The 18,687-nt window shown below is 41.1% G+C and overlaps 1 protein-coding gene across 1 annotated transcript in view; it reads right to left on the bottom strand.

The window, feature by feature from the left end:
- The window catches only part of GRIA1 (glutamate ionotropic receptor AMPA type subunit 1), a 188,098-nt gene that overhangs the window by 32,843 nt on the left and 136,568 nt on the right, over positions 1–18,687 (bottom strand). The window contains exons 7-12 of the mRNA XM_068698473.1: positions 14,288–14,449; positions 12,958–13,125; positions 9,338–9,442; positions 7,090–7,200; positions 5,929–6,135; positions 4,421–4,791 (exon numbers count right to left, since the gene is read on the bottom strand). Of these exons, the coding sequence (XP_068554574.1) occupies positions 4,421–4,791; positions 5,929–6,135; positions 7,090–7,200; positions 9,338–9,442; positions 12,958–13,125; positions 14,288–14,449 (1,124 nt within the window). The remainder of the gene's footprint in view (positions 1–4,420; positions 4,792–5,928; positions 6,136–7,089; positions 7,201–9,337; positions 9,443–12,957; positions 13,126–14,287; positions 14,450–18,687) is intronic.

Here is an 18,687-nt window from a genome sequence, read left to right as displayed (position 1 = left end):
AATGCATTTAACTTTAGTCAAACATAAGTTTTCTGAGTTAAAGAAAGGGTAAGTGGATTAAATTTGATAGTCTTTAATATACAGGAAGTCTCTTTTGGGCTCAAGCCATATGAAGCAAGGCATTTTGAGATAACAAAAAATAGAATATCAAGCTTGGAAGCAGAGAGCAGAAATATATATTTTGCTCACTGCTTTTTTTTTTTTTTTTTTTTATCCATTTCACTACAATCAAATAATTCATTCTGGAGGAAATGATGGGGCAGGTGAAAAATTCAATGACTCTTTCTGCTGCAGAGGAGGCCTGGAAGCCCAGATGTCACCCCAGTCTCCTCCTCGGTGGTCCCTGGTCTGTCCTGAGCGAGGAAGGGCAGCAGTGGACTGGACGTTAGTGAGGTCCCACTCTCTACAGCTGCTACGCACCAGGGTTATTTTAAGCTCTGAACACAATTTATCAAATTACATTTCTGAAAAATGGTACAATATGAGTCATATTTACTTCACATTTCTCTTGCTGCAGGCTCTTGCTATTGGCTGCAGGTTATTTATTACTTCTGACGCTTGCTCTGAGAATCTCCTTTCTGGGTCTGTATTTCACATTTAATGAGTGCTTTTGCAATTTCATGTCTGTTTTCTGAAGTTAAGGTGGCACTTCGCACAGCCTAATGGTTTATAGCCCGTTTCAGACTTCACTGATTTCTGCCTGCTACTGTATGTGTGAAACCACTCACAACTCCAAAATGTTGCTTTTCTCCCACTCCGCTGTGTTTCAGTCAATACTTTGAAAACAAAGATTTCTAAGGGCAATTACAGGGACCATCTCACCTCAAACAGGACAATTTACTTTGTGTTGTAATGACTGAACCACATCACTGGTCAAGTGCTGGTGCAGAAGGGGGGATCGCACACTCCAGTGGGAAACTTCAAAGAGTTCCCAGGCTCTTTTTGGACTCATTTGGGTGGATTCCTTCCCCGTGCTCATGTTGCAGCCTCCAAAGGCACAACACAGACTGCCATCAGCTGTGGCCGGGACCTTCCACAATAGGTCACAGCATGGGCTTTGTCATGCTCATTCAGACTACACTTACACATGAAAGCTTCAGAGCTTAAGGGACACCAGTCGACCTCTTCCCCAGAAACTTCACTCTGCAGAAGAGACTGTGAGCACATAACCCATAGGTATGATCTGTCTTGGCTATCCGCAGGCCATCAAATTCACAGTGTATCGTCACAAGTGTTTGGCAGTTTGTGACAAGCATACTTAAAAGGCTAATTAAAGTTCTGGCTAGTAAGTCTATACTTAAAAAGGACACAGTTTTCCTTCAAAAGCAAATTTTGGTCTCAGTGGGGGACTGAAGTTCCCTGGGGACTGGTCCGAGACTGAGAAATGCACTTTTACAGGAGCAAGGAGTTGCTGCAAACCTCACCACCTGCTGTGCTGAGCGATGTGTCTTGCGGTTTTGATCTTCCTTTTTTTTTTTTTTTTTTTATGACAAATACATAGTGGCATATGCACTTGAAAAAAAATATGCTCTGCAAAAAAAACCTCCAGACAAATTTCCCCTACTCCTTCCCAAAACAAAACTGAAATAAACAAACCAAAACCTCTACAAAAACAAAATACACCCCTGCACTTGCTCCTTTCTGCTGGGGAGAGAATGACAGAACAGATGTATAACAGAAGCTATTTATGTTGATTAATACATTACTGGGGAGATGCTGAGAGATTATAGTGATAAGTTTAGAAGCAACCGTATAGGAAATATATTGGAATAGAGCAGATCTCCACCTGCCCACCAAGTCGTTCTACCAAGTACTCATTTCTAAGTGATGTGTCACAGAAATCCTGCACCAGGTTCGTGTGAAAAATACATGTGAAAGATGGAGCGCACTCGGAGCCTTTCTGTACAACAACATCCTACGGAAATTCTCACCCTCCTGCTTCCTCCTTGCTTTCACATTTCACAGAAATATTCCTCTCCACCTGCAACCATCACAAGGAGCAGTACTCAGAGTACAGGGAGTTATAATAATTCCCATACTTCGGTTTTCAAATTCTCTCTTCTTGCAAATATTTGTAGTCAGAAAATGCTTTTCTGTTCCATGCTAAAGTATAGATTCCAATGACATTAGAATTTTCATTATCAAGACGACCAAATTAACAACATGAAAATAATAATGACACAATCATTTTCACTTCCAATTTCAAAGCAAAATAAAACAACACTTTGAAATGGTGATTCAAAGCATGTTATTTAGCTAGAGCAAATGTTGTTATTTGGATCAAAATCACCCGAGATTTTTTATTAAAGATGTTTCAGAATTTGCTGTACCACAAAACCTGAGCTTTTCACCTATACACACTCCTCTTTGGAGCTGAAACTAGCTACAGAAAACTCCCCAAAGGAAGACATTTTCTTTCCTAAATAAGAGGAATAATGATGACAAAAACAGCAATGAGAAAAAAAATGGCAATAGCCTGATCCTAACACATGGGGCTGTGTTACAAGACAGCAATAAATTTGAAATTCCCTCTGCAGGGAGGACTTTCTGAGTGCTCCTGCTATACTCCTACTAATCAATGATCAGATGATAAAACATAATCATAAAAGCTGTCACTATCAAAATGCCCCGCAAGCTCTTATTTCCCTGCTACCACAAGCTCATTAATATTTGGATAAATTGGCATCTGATGGCCAACAAGCTGGTGCCTGGCCTCCCCCCGCCATCCCGTGGGAGCAGCGCTGAGCTGCACGCTGTTATCTCTGCTTGCTGACAGTTGTGCCTACTTCTCGTCCCCCGAGTTTTGATGCCATCTCAGCATCTGGGAAATTAACTCCTATCGACTGCATTCACCCGCAACACATCTCTCTGTTCAAATTTCCTTTGGAGAGAAGGAAAACAAAGCAGAAAAAAAAATGGAGGGGGGGAAAGAAAACAAAAGGTGTCTTTGCCATCTGCTTTTATCAGAACATCACTTCTGATGTCACCATGGCATGCGAATGTGGAAAATGCATATATTACCTGTAGATTCATTCTTGTGACTGGCAGTACCTCTGTTTTCAGTCAAACCAAGCTAAAATTGTTCTTAGTCTGAACTGTGACAGGCAACTTTCCTGGTCCGATGAGGTTGCATGTAAACCTCAGGTGTGTGAGTGGTGCAGACATGCACTGTGCCTCAGAGACACGGGAAGAAGAATGAGAGCAATCGTTCAGTTTGGTGCTTGACCTGTCCCCATGCTCTCCCTCCAATCAATGCCACAGCAGACCTCGTGGGAATGACAGGTACATGAAAACTGCACACAAAGCCACAGCTTGGTATCCCTTGTCCAGTCTCACAAATCCTAAGTGCCTCTGCCCTTGATAAAACACAGTAAGTCTCAAAAGTGTTAGCCCAGGGTCAGCTGTGATCCTGCCTCATATGAATATACACATATCACAAGAAAAATCCCACAGCCATTCCAGACGTTATTTACTGGGTATACAACCTGGACAAATAAATAACAAAATTCTTCCAACTATTTAGTTCCTATGTTTTGAATTCTTTGTCTTATCTTTTTGCCTCTGTATGAACAAAGCATGAAGGTTGTGTGTATAATAGGTTCCTATAATGGACAAAATCTCTACCATAAAACTTGTGGGAAGAGAGCTCTCAAAAAGAAAGGAGGTATTTCCAAACCTTATTTACAAACAGATCTCTGTTTTTGTCTCTATCACAGATTTTCATCTTCTGCATTTCATGCACTTTTGCAGCCCCCTTATATTGTGCCATCTTTTCCAAAGAAAATTACCTAAAACTAATCACAACAGTCTTTAATTAATACAGAGAATAAATGACTCCATCAGAAGCCCTTTTAGGAACCCTTTAGACTTTGGTCCTATTGAACGTTCAAGCAGCAGAACTATTGACTGCAATGGGAACCAAAAGGAAAACTGTACTTCTCTGACCTTTCTAAAGGCCAATAATACTTAAAGCCACACAGTGCGCTCCATAATGTTTGGCACAGACTTTATAACCTTTTACTGGGCACCTACTATATTATTTCTCCTTACTTTGCTAGAATTTTATAGCTTCCCTAAAATGTTAGAATGACCTTTTTCTAATAGCAACACAATAAATGACTGACAAAAATTGATTGCAAATTGGTGGCTTTAGAAAATTGTGTTTGCATTTTTGTAAATTCCCTCAAGAGAACTCCCCAGCATAAATTTAGGATGATATTTTTTATGGTCCCAAGTTTGAGGTCCCAAGTTCACGACTGAGAGACCCGTGAACCCTTGGATCCATTCTGAATCACAAACTGATTCTGATGACTATACTATGGTTCAGGAAAGAAGGTCAAAGAACCTGTTCAGTTCCAAAGAATAAAGAAGGATTAAATCACGTGAACTAGAAGGAGGTTCACTGAAGGAGGTAACCCACCTTGGAGAAATATCACATCCTTGCTGCATGAAAGCTCCCAGGGAGAACCAGAGACTGTTGAATATCCCAAACTCATTCGTCTGATCATTGGCTGGCTGGTCCCGTCCTTCCTCAAATTCCTCTGTGTGCCACTCATAAGGGCTGAAGCGGCTCACCAAGAAGAGGACAACACTCACTCCAATGTAGGCAAAAACAATGCACATCCATATTTCGTAAGCCAACGGATCCAGAAAGGAAAACACTCCTGGTTTGGACTTCTGAGGTTTTTTTATCATGATAGAGATACCTAAACTCATAAATGGTTTGGAAAAGTCTATAACTTCTTCTCGAACCAGAGTGATGGTTAGTGGTGCCACAGCCACATCAGCTCTCTGAAAAGAAGAGATAGAGAAGAAGAAAAGAGATTTGCATTCTGGTGATAAAATATATCTACTAACACCAGCTTATTTGCCTTTGATCTCTGTTTAACCCCACTATCTGAGAAGGAATCAGACAAAACCAATTGCAAGATAAATGTTAAAAAGAAACAGCCCATAATATTGGTGGACTATTTCCATTTTGTCACTACTGAACACCAGCTCTGTTTTGAAATCACAGTGTTTTCTTTTCCAGCCACCTAGCTCTTGTGTGATTTATCCACTGATGTCACAGACTGATGCAGATGACTTTTGCTAAAAGGGCCTTATCATCCAGACATCAAAAGAGGCAAGGAAAGGCCAATCACCTGAAAAAAAGATGCCAGGATGTTTACTTCCATCAGAAACTGCTTTTTGATTGCATAACTGATGCAGGAGAAGAGGAAAAAAGTTCCAGCGACACTGATGTGCACTCTCCACTTATTTTATAATCAGTCTTGAAAATGGAAAGGGAAACACATTGAAATGGTCGTTGGCACATCCTATAGAGCTCCTGGCAGGGGACAGATCATCCTTCACTCTGGCATGGTGACACATAGACTTGTGCACTGATGCTCCCTACACCATCAAGGGTAAATCAGACCCCTCTGAAGAATTACTTGAAGCACCACAGATGAGAACTATTGGAGAGAATCAGGTTTAGAAGTGTAGGGTGCAGGGATATATCCGAGCAGGTGGAATGAGTGACTAGACAGAAAACGGTCAAGTCCTACTGTTCACCAGTCACATACCAAGTTTTTGAAGTCTTATCCTTCCTTTATCCTGCCATTATCATGCAAATATAAAATATAGTAAAATTTGGAGATTCCACCCAAGAGAAAGCTTGACCTTTCAATACTTGTTCTTCCAGAAAAAAAAAAAGAAAATCTTCCTGGAACTGTTCAAAGAAAACATTTTGACATTTCCATGGGCATAAAATATGCTGCCCCACTCTAAATTAAAACATTTTCTTTGGACTGATTATTCTCATTATCAGAGCAGCAGTCCTTAAGATAGCACAGGCTGACAGAAGGCAGGGCTCCTTTTTACCCCAGGGCTTGAATGTGTTCTCAATGCAAGACCTAAAGACAGTGGATAAGGTGGGATACTCACCCCATATACGAGTTCTCCCACCATGCCATTCCACGTTTTGGTGTCGGGGTCCCGGGCTCCGTACTTCCCGTCTCTGACAATCTCCAGCCTGTAGTGGTAGCCAACATGCTTTGCAATCTCAGCAGCAAGCTCCACACAGTAGCCTTCATACCTCTCGTTGCCTTCAAACTGGTTGGCATTCTTCTTGAGCATCACGTATGGGTCTTCCTGGCACAGAGAAAACCAATATTGAGCCTCACTCCACCTTTCTAGAAATGCATCTCAGCGATTCAGACTAGAGCATTGTGGGCAGCTTCTGGCCCTAACTTTGTATTCCTGTACCAAAGGGCACAGTCAACATACAAAGGATTCATTTAGCAAGTACAAAGGGTGATTTTTATTTTGGCATTTTCTATTTTTTTATGCAGAAACTGTGTGCAGCTTCTGCAGTGATAGACCTGAGGGCAACAGAGAAGCTGAGGGGATTTGGGCAACAAATCTTTCATTGTAGTTGCGTAAGGGATATTTAGTGCATCGGAGCTGTGAATTTTTACAGGCATGTCTGCCTATGTGGGCACAGGCAGAAACTAATTTGCTGGACAGGAGAAAGCCCTAAAGATGTTTAACTCAGTTTGTGTATTGTGCCTTCTCTGAAGATTCACAGCAAACGTTCAACAAACAAGTTAGTAAAATTTCATCTGTTTCTGCAGGGTGAGCGTATACAATGACACACTACATGATACCATACATTACGGGGTACTTATTGTTCCTTCATGATTATAGTGGAGATTTGTTTTTAAAGCTATGATTCAGCCTCTCTGCACAATACAGCTTATCCTTCCAAAAATTACAGCCCACATTCTGTGGGCTAAACACAAAGCACAGGTATAATGTTCCTAATTTACCTATGCTGATGCCTCTACTATCTTGTCACAATCTTTTGTATTTTCTATACTTAAGCATGAGAGCTTTTTAATACCTATTTAATTAGCCACAGCAATTTTCAGATATCTTTATGGACCCGACAGGAAACAGTAAGTGCTGTTATTATTATTGTTATTATTGTTATTGCTATTATAAAAATGATACAGTACAAAGGAAGGCACGCGAGGGAGAAGAGGGAGTCAGCACATCAGGGAGATGAGGGAGAGGGGGAGATGGGCTAGAAGTCGCAGCACTTACTAGGATAGTTGTGACTATGTAAGTCCTGTTCTGGAGGCTCGTGGACTCATTGCCGGTTTGAGTATCTATGGCTGCTGGAACTAACTTTTCATCTTCATTCCAATAGCCAATCTGCCAAAGACAAAACCAGGACACCTCCTTGGTATCTCCTTGTAATATTAACCAAGATATGTTAACAGGATCATTTAAGCAGGGGCCTTTCTCTCTGCAAGTTCATACCCAGCCAGAGATGTCTTCTCCTTATTCTTAATCTCTTTTGCAGGGAGAACCAGGATTTCATCTGTCCCACCATGCCTACAGCCTGAGAATAATGTACACAATATGCTATGGTAGCAGGGTGCTTGTAAACACATAAAAATAAATGGCACACAGTAGTAGGGGACTATTACTATTCCCTGCCCTACCCCTACTTCAAGAGGTCACAATTTGCCTGTGTGACTTCTTAAAAATTTTCTAATGGTGGATGTGCCTGCTGCCTTTCCGGATATAACAAGGTGATAAAATGCCATCATGCTGCTGAAAGCCTGTATGAACATAGGACTGTTCCTGTATGAACACACGATACTAAGTGGAAAGAACAAAACAAAACAACAACAAAAAAACAATCCTAGACAATGCCAGAAGGTTTGAGGTTATGAATAAAATGGAACGGTTGTCATAGGAAGAATTTGCATGTTAAACTGGGATTATTAATAATTACGGATTTGGGCTGATCTATCACTGCCTGCAGGTAAAGCCGAATGCCATTGGATATCAATGGAAAGATTGTTGTTAAGGTTATCCTCTCCGAGGGCTTGATTTTGTAAGAGGTTTTCCATCACCTCATGTGTGTATGAAGTTTCCTGAGCTTTGGTCAAGTGAAAGGAATTTCTTATCCTACTAAACAGGAAAAGGTATGAACACGGGGTATGACCAGGAGCCTGCTGATGGCAGATTAGGGGTCATAACTACAGAGGAGGAGAAAAAATCTACACAGGCTTCTTGTCTCTCTTTGCTGCACAGAGAAAAGGAAGGGCGTGCGAGGAAAGAGCTTCCAAAGCTCTTCCCTGGGGCAACATAAGTGCAGACATGTATGTTTGTTTTGCACTTTTAACCTGGTGGATCTAAGACACAGTGTGCATCCTGGCAGTCATGTATGTGTCTTCTAAACAAATACTATTTCTGTCACTAAATACACAGCAAAATCAAGACATTTAACCATTTTATTTCTTCTCCTCTAGATTCTCTCTGGACTGCCAACATTTTTTCTGGAGTTCAGAGCCCAATACTGGACATAATACTACATTTGTCCTCTTATGAATACAAAGTAGAGGAGAAAGATCAGTTTGCATGTCTTCAAAATGTTTTATTTTATTTCTTAACGGTGAATTTGAATTTTTTTTACATGACATTGCTGATTTGTGCTTGACTGGTAGTCATTGGCTACTCTCAGGTGTAAGTGTGAATGGGGGGGGACTGTAAATGTAGGACTATCACTATTTGTAGTTTTTCCTAGCTTTAAACAAGTATTTTTTTTTTGGGGGGTGGTGGTGGAGGGATTCCAGTGCAGAGGGATTCCAGTGAATGTTCCATTCCAAATTATTTAGCAGCTCTCCTTTATCCACGGAATAACACTGTTCTTCAGATAGATAATTTGTAAAGTGTGACAAAAGTGCTTAGAGTCAGATCGCCAAAAGCATCAGTGTTTCAAGGGCTTGATGCCCCTGAAAAAAAGTAAATTTTTTCAGTGTCTGATATAGAAAGGGACCAAAACCCCAGAACAGCAGAAAACTCTGCGGAACAGTCAGGACATAGTGGTAAACATCTTGCCACTTTAAGGAGAGCAGAATTAGGGTTTCCCTGCACTGCTTAGGGCAGACAGGTTCTGCCTAGCTCTGTCTTGGCTCACTCCTTGGAAAAGAAAACTGGGAGAGTGAAAACAGACAGTCGTGTAGCTGGGCCTGAGCCAATGTGCCCTGCCAATAGCAAGACTGAGTGGGCCAAGCTTTCCTTTCCTGGAAATCCCTGCTCCACAGCTAAGATGCCCTTCTTACTCTTGATAACCCCTTCCATATGTTGTATTTTTCAGTAATACACCATGAGTTCCCCCTTGTGCTTAGCTTTCCTCATGCAGAGAGCTAAGAATGCACTCATGGTGACTCTACATGCAAGCTTCATGAGCAGAAGTGTCTGTTGAGACCTAACCACACCATAACTTGAACAGAAGGCTGGTGCCTGACACAGGATCTGAAGTCTCTTTCTTTGTTACCTTTCTGATCCCATCGTGTTTCATCTCAATCACATGGAGGGTGTAGTTGGTCCTGCGTCCCTTCTCATTAAACTGAACGTTGCCAGACAGTCCTTCGAAACGGACCTTAAAGACGTAAATATGAGAGAACAAATCGGTCAGCATCCCACAGGGTGGTGGTTCAGCAGCAGCAAGAAACAAGGGGAGGAAGGATGGACAATGCTGCCACATCCCTCAGATTCCTGCATAAGAGCTAGATCATGTGTGCGAGCCCATCATCTTTTGGGATGTGACAGTGAGCTAAATCAGCTCTGAACTCCTTAGGTTTTCTGTTTGTTTGTGTCATCTAAATCTAACCAGGAACCAGGACCTGGGAAAAAAACTTGTCAGTCCAAACCAGGAATTGCATTTGCAGGAAATATGAAGCTGTGGACACAGTTCCTAGCTGCTGCTTTTTAATAGAGAAGAGTCTATCAGTTAACAAGCAAATGCTATACCAGCCTAATAAAACTTAACAATTCAGTATTGTAAATGAGATTTGCATAGGAAGCTTTGAATCATAAATCCCTGCTGATGACACTGCCAAGCTGAAGAGCATTGCTCAGGCATCGCATCCCACTTCCGTAATTTTTCCTCTCAGTGTGGGTATTTGACTTTTTGCAAAAGAGCAGGAATATGGGAAAAGGAGTGTGAATTTGCCTCTCTACAGAGGCCACGTGGAGGAGTACTCACACCACTGGAGTGGGAATGAAAGGTTTGTTCTCAGCCTTTTCACTAGCTTTGGACAAATCTGTAACCTCTGCAATTGAAAGCTTACCGTATGTAAAACGGGAACAGGTATTTGGCTGCCTTTTAAAGTGCCTTGAGAGCCTCAGAATAAAGATCGATGGTGAAGAAATGAGGATATATCACTATGGAGAAAAGCAGCTGCTAATCTGCTTAAACTGTGTTTGTTTTCCAGCTATTAGCACAAAGGTCTGTCATGAAAATGAACATCTGCCAGTATTTTCTGAAGCCGCTTCAAGTCAAGAGGTATACTTGATGACATTTGGAGAAACATGCTTTTCCCTCCTCACAAGAAACAACATGCCCATGAAAGATGGCTGTGCTGGAAAAACACCATTGTCTTCAACACTCCCACGCCTGAAGCTCAGGCCAGAGCTCATGCTTTGTGGTTGGATATGCAGTAAAAGGCAGATGTACTAAAGGCAATTCCTTCTGTCTGTAGGAATGAAATCTTAATCCTGTGGTGTCTGTGTAACACTGAGACAGCAAAAGGGATCTCTTTTCTGTCATTTACCATCCTAAGACCCCTCTCAGGGCTCCTTTTTTACCTTGTTTTATTGACTAAAACTGTTCTGTCTTTAGCTAGATGTAGCTGTCTGTCATTAATACAAATATTCTTTTTTTTTTTTTTTTGTACAGTGAAAATACTCTGCCCCCTGAATCATTACAAAATACATTGAGGAATGATTTCAACACTTCTAAGTACCAGTAAAATCAACTGGAGACATTGAGAATGTAAACACATTTGTGTACAAGACATGGGCATGTGGTTCTCTGCTTGGAGAGCTAGAAGAGAAGGATGCTGCAGTGACCTCTGGTCTATAGGGCTAGGCAGCATTTAGGGACCACCGACCTGCTTGCTAGACTTGGTTATTAAAAAACATTATGATAAATTTTCACAGATATTTTTGTTAATCTTGCTGAAGTACAACTGGGACCTCAGTCTTTTCAAAGTATAACTGAACACTCAATGTATCGGCTTAAAGTAATATTCTGTGAGCATTTCCTGAAAAAAAAAAAAAGTCTTATTTCCTGTTAATAAAAGCATACCTTTTGCTAAAATGTGTTAGATTTCTGTATTTGAAAATTGCAGAATGTTTCAAATTGCTTTTTATTTTTGGTCCTGCCATCCATGACTCCTTCCTACACTAAACAAGAATGAGGCAATTCAAGAGCTTATTCAAGGCATTTGAGTAGAAATAAGTAGAGAAACTTTTTTCTTTTAAAAAGAGCATAATGTTTTAGGCATTAGAAAATGGAAGGTGAAGAGAAAGAACACTGTGAATATCAGTAAGAATTGCTGTAATTGTGAGTCTTTACAGAAAGGATAACTCAAACCTTCAATCTAATCATAAGTTCTTTCCATTTGCCTCTTTCTATAATGGAGTTATTGCTACAGCATTAAATGCTGGATGATTATTAAATTCATACTTAAAATTTCCCTTGGAGATTCCTTCCTTCACTGAACGTTTCATAACCTTTTATTTTGACCATCACAACTAAACTGGTCAAACTTTTGGAAAATTATAATTTTTCAATGATAAAGAAACAATGTTGGGAAATCTCTGTTCATGTTCTTTGCTCAAAATCACCACAGTTGAAAAATTAAGAGTTTTGAAATTGATTGAATGAAGAGATGAAGAAACTTCAGAGGAGATTTTCAGGCACACACACAAAATTGTATTTTCTAGCCAAGACTAATTTTGATATCCTATTCTCATAAATTCAATAAAGGAAAATGCTTGAGAGCCCATTGCTCATCAGATGTCTTCCAAGTATTTCATGTTTATTAGGTAACCGATCTCCCTAATGCATCAAGGAGGCTGATTTTATTATAAGAATTTGGAGAAGCTATGACAGTGATTTGCCCAAGGTCATACAGAAAGTCAATGACAGGCTTGGGAATAAATCAAATACAAGCAATCAAATCAAATAGATTTGGGTTTAGAGGGATTTTTGTTTACCAGTACACCAAAACTAAATCAAAACAAAATATTTGGGGAAATGCATATATGATGCAAATTAACCAAATTAATTTTGTTCTTCTTGCTTTCTTCACGGTTAAGAAAAGAAGATCGGATAAGTTATATTTGGATAACACTGAGCTAGCACTATTTGCATGGAATCCATCTATTTTTGACACAAATGTAGCACAAACTATGAGTAAGAAAGTTGAGAATGTATCTGAAAAAAAATTGCTAGAAACAAAGGTTAGTCTTGAAATTTAATGAAATTTTGAAATGTTCTACCTTTCTTAGTCTTTGAGAAGAGTTTATTACTTTTTTTCTCTTGCTCTACATGTAATTTTTTTATATATATATTTTTTTAACTCAAATATCTAGATATTTATGCAGGATGAAAAAGCAAGGTTTTCAGATTATTAAGGAATAAACTTTCTTAATGACTGTTATTAAGACTTTTACCAACTGTCACAGTATGAACCAAGCTATAATCTGGGCTCTAAGAACATTTTGTAGTCAGACAACATATAAGGCAAAATTCACAGTGTTTCAAAATTCATTAGCAATCTGGAACTAAAGCAGAGTTCACGGAGAGTTGAAGGAGCTTCAGAAAATGTGGCCTGTTCTGGTCTCTCTTTTGTAAAACGGGAGATAAAAATAGGGACCCATGACCTTATGGGATAATATTTAGGCTTTTCCATCCCAGAACAGCAGGAAAATCAGTTTGATGGGCTGAACCCTGAACTGTTTAGAAGACCTGGATCCTATGTGGAAGGATCAGTTTTTCAGTCTAAGTAAGTTGTTTACGCATTTCTGCTGCTACTTGCCCCTCTTCCCTCACCCATAAGCAATTATGACTATCCCCACAGCACACGCATCAGCTGGGTTGCAAACCTGCTGCAGCGCTCTCTGGATGTCGATGCCCTGTCCCCAGGGCACGGCAGGGTTGGCAAGGCAGTCCCCGGCATTGCCGCGACGGGAGATGTCGATCCGTTGCCTCCGCAGGTTCTGAAACGCCTCGGCCATGACCCGGACCCCATCGTATGTAAGGGCCGATGTGTACTAGAAAGAGAAAAAGAGTTGCCCATTGCCAGTTAGGCTTAGTTGATCTCAGGTGCGTTACAGTGGTTTGGCAGCTTTTCAGATTATTTGTTCTGTTTTCACCCTCCCATCTCTGAAGTTCAGCAGCCTGTTGAACCCTGTAATCACTGCTGTCTTGGTGACTTGCAAAAGTTGATGGCTTCCCTCATAGAGGACAGGAAAGAGAAGCAGAAGCTCCTAATTTACCTTTTGCCCTTCTTGCCCAGTTGCTTACAGATTGCTCTCCCTGAAGAGGACTCTGCCTTAAAAGCCATTCACCTGTTACCCAAGTCTTTCTGTTTAATTAGAATCATTGACATGAACTTCTAAGGAATACATTATTCCGTGTGAATGCAAGACTATCAGATCTGCTAAACCAAGTAACAAGTCACTCCTTCTGGTCATGGATGGAGGCCAGAAAACTCCAATGTGCAAAAAGTCTGCAAAGAATGAGTTTATTCAAGCAGAAACTTGTACAGAAACAAGTAAAACTCTGGTATGAACAGAAACCATTGAAGCTAATTCATTTTCATGTGATCACCTACTGATTTATCTGTCTTCAGCTTTCTTAAAATATTTCCAAAGTTGACATTTCTATTGTGAAGTGTTTGCCACAAGTGTATTTGTTTCCAAATGTCAGATAGAAAAAAAAAAAAAAACACACACAAAAACACAACTCCCCCCCCGCCCCTTGACAGCTTCAGTCTCTTCTGTTCTGTATTAGGAATTAAAATTTACTTGCCCTCTATTGTACGTTCTGATTTGAAATGTTCAGAAAAAACATCTGGAAGGGCTTTACTATCACTGGATATCTATCAAGTGGTTAAGTCAGTGCTTAAGGAGTTAATAAGGATTTTATTTTTTTCCATCCTGAACATTATGAGATGTTTAGTCCTCAGCTTTGAGAAAGATAAAAGCAAAAAGACTGAGTGAAGACACTAACTTGTGCACTGAGCAGGCAGCAGCTACTGTCTAGTAACATTTAGACAATGCTGAGGCACCTAGAACAGATAACGTTCATAATTATATTAAGTGACAGGTTTTCAGAGTGAGATTAAAGAGCTCAGTGTGATCATGAAGAGGTGAGAGTAACTTGAACTGGGCCAGAAGGACCCTAGCTTAAATGGTTTTCTTTATTACTTGCCTTTGGTCTCTTCCAGTCCACACGAGGATGCTCCCTGGCATCATTATTCCTCCACTGCTGCATGATCCTGGCAGGAACAGCATCCGTGTAATTCACCAACTGGAATCCAGTTACATTGGCTCCACTCTCCTTGAATTTTGTCAGATCAATATCCATAAATCCCTGGTACAGGAGAGAAACAGGAAACACTCATCAAATGAACACATTTCTGGGTGGATAACATGAAACTTGTCTACCTAAGAATTTGTCAGCCAGCATAGAAAAAACCTCTTCCCTCTGCAAAGTAGGGCCCAATTCTAAGAGAGGCTCCACTCCCCGACCACAGGGTGGACTTGCCTTTCACATGGGCAACAGAGGGGCTCTGACCTAGGGATATCCTGCAGCTTCCATCCAGGGAAACAAATAGTCATATCAATACCAGGTTGTTTGCAAGAATGCTAGCAAAATAATAGAAAAATAAAGTCCAAATAATGCTAGGATGAAAATAAAAAATTCTTGGCATTTGTGAGAAAGAATTATTCACCCAACCCTAACATTTAAAAACTGTCACTACTAGAGAGGCTACTTCTTGCCAAGTCACAGTCTGTAGGGATAAACAAATCCTGGTCAATGAACTTTAAGCAAATCAAGAAGTGAGTGGTCAGCTAACCTGCCAAAGGAGCCCATCTGTTAGAAAAGACAGGTTGTAGAATTCACTACTTTGGGAGAAGTCTTTTCTATTTATTTATTTATTGTGTTCAGATTAATGAAATATATTTCTTTGGTTTTCTTATTGTTCTCCCCTACCTCTTGCCCACTGGAAGTGATGAAAACAAATGTGCAAATACACACACTTTGGGGTGGTGTTATTGAATTAGTCATTCCCATTGAGACAGAGGCAAAAAAACAATTAGAGACACTGCAAGCAGTAAGGAGAAAAGGACATTTTGTGGCCTCCCAGCTTTGATCCCATCTCTTCAGCACTGCTGCTATTCAAAACTATTTGTTGTGATCCTTTGCCCAAAGCAGGTGCTTGACCAGAGGCTCGGTCCTCGGGCTTGGGCTGCTGTGTGCGGGAGAGGTGGAGTCCGGTGTGTTTTTCTTTTGAAATACAGGCATAGGAGATGCAGTCAATTATTTTCCCTGGTACCATTAAAAACCACAATGCATGCAGGAAAAATGAATTAGAGAATCAAGCACAATGCAATCATCTGGGCAGCAGAAGAGTTTGTTCAGGCTCTGCCTCCCCCCTCCATTGCCGGCTGCTGGTGTGTGTTCTCCTTTCAACCTACCACTGAGCTCCTCTCCCCATTTGCTCTCAAATATATGATGATGGTGTGAGTTAAAAAAGCCAGGGCACATCACTCCCATGAGACCCTGGTCAGGTTCCCAAAATGGTGCTCCCTGTGCATAGGCTGGGGGAGCTAATTAGCTCATTAACTTCTAAGGTCAGGATCAAGCCGTTAGATAGAAACCTGTTGTGGGAAAAGACAACTTGCAAGGAAAAGACTAAATTGCTCTCTTACATCAGCGTCAGACTGAGAGAGTCATAAGTGACTCAAAAATGCCTTTAAAGACTCACACTTTTTCTTCCGGCTTTTTGTAAGCGATTTAACATCCACTTACAGGCTGAGGATTGGATGGGGATGTACAGATGCTCTAAATAGATGATTTGTTTAGCTTCAAAGTGCAGTGATTTGGGTTAAAAAAAAAAAAAAAAGTGATATTTTGTGAGTACATATTCCTCAGAATGCTGGTTTAACCCACATCAATCTTGTTTGTAATTGCTAGCGTAGGGGTTTCAGAAAGCCAGAGCTGTGATTAATGAATAGGAAATGCAGCATGGTAATTGTCTCTGACATCTTAATGCATTTCAGGCCAAGTGGTTTTTGACACGCAGAGCTCCTAAGGTTCAGTAAGAGGGACCTCACAGGTTGCCAACTGGTTATTCATGGCTAGGACCAAATTACACTGACATTTTGCTCCTGGGAGGTACTCAGGGGAAAAAGATCTGTCAAAAGAAACTACCACACAGCAACTTGAAGTTTGTGCCACCAGCTCCTCCTTGGAAGGCCTACAAAGGCACAAAGAAAGGTCCAAGTTCACAACAGAGTGTAAGGTGTCTGGTGTCCTTAACCCCTGCAAGAAGCATTTTTAAATAGGAAAATTCAAAAAAGACTGTGACACCAGAGACTAGACAGCAGTGGTTGAAAACACCGTCTTTCACTCAAACCAAACCATCCTGAAAGTGAAGAAAATATTTAACAGTATTCATTGGGATTTGTCTTATACAAAGCTTAAAAATAATCTGAATAGATAACAGGAACAATTTCTTCCTGAAGACTATACTAATTTTATACTATTTTTTTTTTTTTCTCCAGTGTTTTATTTTTATTTTTTAAAGTATGGAGAAATCTGAAGATCTTCCATTTGTTTAAGACAGTTGGAACCATAGAGGATGTCATTAACCTTGGGTATGTCCTTACATTTTGACTGTCATTAACTGCTTAAATAACTATTTTCACCTGTTATCCCTCCTCCACATGCCCCAGTACAAGGTCAGTACAGGACCTTGTACTAATTACAAAGTAATTGTAATTACTGCACCACTGAAATCTGCTCAGAGCAGGTCTGGGTGAGGTGACAGAGAATGAACTGGGGAATACCAGAGGTCAGATATCTTAGAAAACAATTCCCAGAGGAGCTGAATTCTTGCTGGCTCACATACAAACAGGAATATATCATTTTTTTTTACAAATTGACTCTTGAAAAGGTTTTTACTAGTGAAGTGGCTTCAGGAATTAAATACTCTTATCTGTCTTTCTGGAAGACCAGTCAGTGCTCGTAAGAACAATTAGAACAGACAAATCACAATATTTGCAAGCAAAGAAGTCATCAGTCATCTGACATCTTGTACTAAAGGCAGCCACCTGTTGCAAAGAAGGGACCTTTTATTTGGTTTTCAATTGACCATACTTGGAAAACATAAACTAAAACCAACCAAACAAACCAACCCAATTATCCAGGCTAACCTTTAGTCCACAGAAGGTAGGGGATGGAGACAAGCAGAGCAGCTGTCCCACTTGGGACACGATCGTTTAACCCACTGCGGTATCTGATCACCAGATATCTTACTGTTAGTGGACTGAGCAGAGCACAGAGACTCTACCTAAGCAATAAATACAACCTGCCATCCTTAATACTAAAGTTTTATATAGTGCAGCTCCATGTGAGGACACTACAGGAAGAATTCAGGAGAATCTGAAGGCTGCAGCAGCTCCCCACTGCCAGCTGGGTGCCCGTGCCTGCATGCAGCCTGACTGCACCCTTGGGCAGGTGCCCTCTGTGCTTCAGTCCTGGACATGGCATCACAGATATTAATAATGCAAAGCCTCACACTACCAGGAAGTACGAAGAGAAAGAAGGTATAAAGTGAATGAGTGTTCCTTTGCCTCGGAAAGCCTGTCTGACATCAGGAAGTGACTAAGGATTGACTGCAACCCACTGCTGTGGGGCAGCAGCGGACGTGCTTGCAGCAATGTGCTTTGTATCAACCAATTTGGAACAGAATCAGCAAAGAAATGCTTCCCTTTGCCATCAAATCAAATACAGCAAGGAGTGAAAAAGGCTGGAATGAGGTTCTCCATGGGATCTCAACGGCCAAACCCTTTTCAAAAAATTACCAGTGAAGACTGCAAAAAGCTCTCTTTGCAGCCACGTCTGGAATGCAGCAGGCTGTACAGGAAAACAAGCAGAGCCTCTGGAATTTGATGCTATGTGAATTTCTTCAGGAGCTTTAGACCTTGGCTGTTTGGGATTTATCTATTAGACACTCAGGTGTCTGGCCTCACCTTACTCAGCACTGCTGGTCCCCTGGGGAGGAAGAGGAGGAATGCAGGAGCCCATGCCCCAGCCCTGTGCCATGCCTGCACCCCGGGCAAGCAGACACAATGGGACCCAGAAGTGATGCAAAGCCCCCCTGGTCCCAGGCACTGCCCAGGACACAGGTACTCGGAGGGAAACAACACTTCTGCAGGCACAGTTCTCTCTGGGACCCATCAAAGCCATGCTGGCAGGGACACTGTGGCAGCCAGCCCAGCCCCTGCCCTACAGCAGGATTAGCTGTCCCTTTTATTTAAGCTCACTTTGCAAAATAATCTCGGCAAAGCAGAAAGCACAACCCCCTGCCTGTGTATGCTGGGAAAATGCCTGGCTTTCTCTGAATGCCATCAAATTAGCAGGCTGACAATAAACTACAAAAATCTGGACCCATCCGTGCTGACGGGCTGAGACAGCCTCCCTCCTCCATGCCTGCTCTGACTCACAGCATCTGCAGCACAGTTCAAGCAACAGCCAGGCTCGGTTCAAAGGAGGCAACCTGCTCTTTAGCCTGTTCTCTCTCTCCATTAATGAACATTGCA

The sequence above is a fragment of the Anas acuta genome, chromosome 14 (genome assembly GCF_963932015.1).
Source record: "Anas acuta chromosome 14, bAnaAcu1.1, whole genome shotgun sequence".
NCBI lineage: Eukaryota > Metazoa > Chordata > Aves > Anseriformes > Anatidae > Anas > Anas acuta.
Note: the sequence above shows the minus strand (reverse complement) of the source record. Positions and strands in the feature narration are given on the sequence as shown.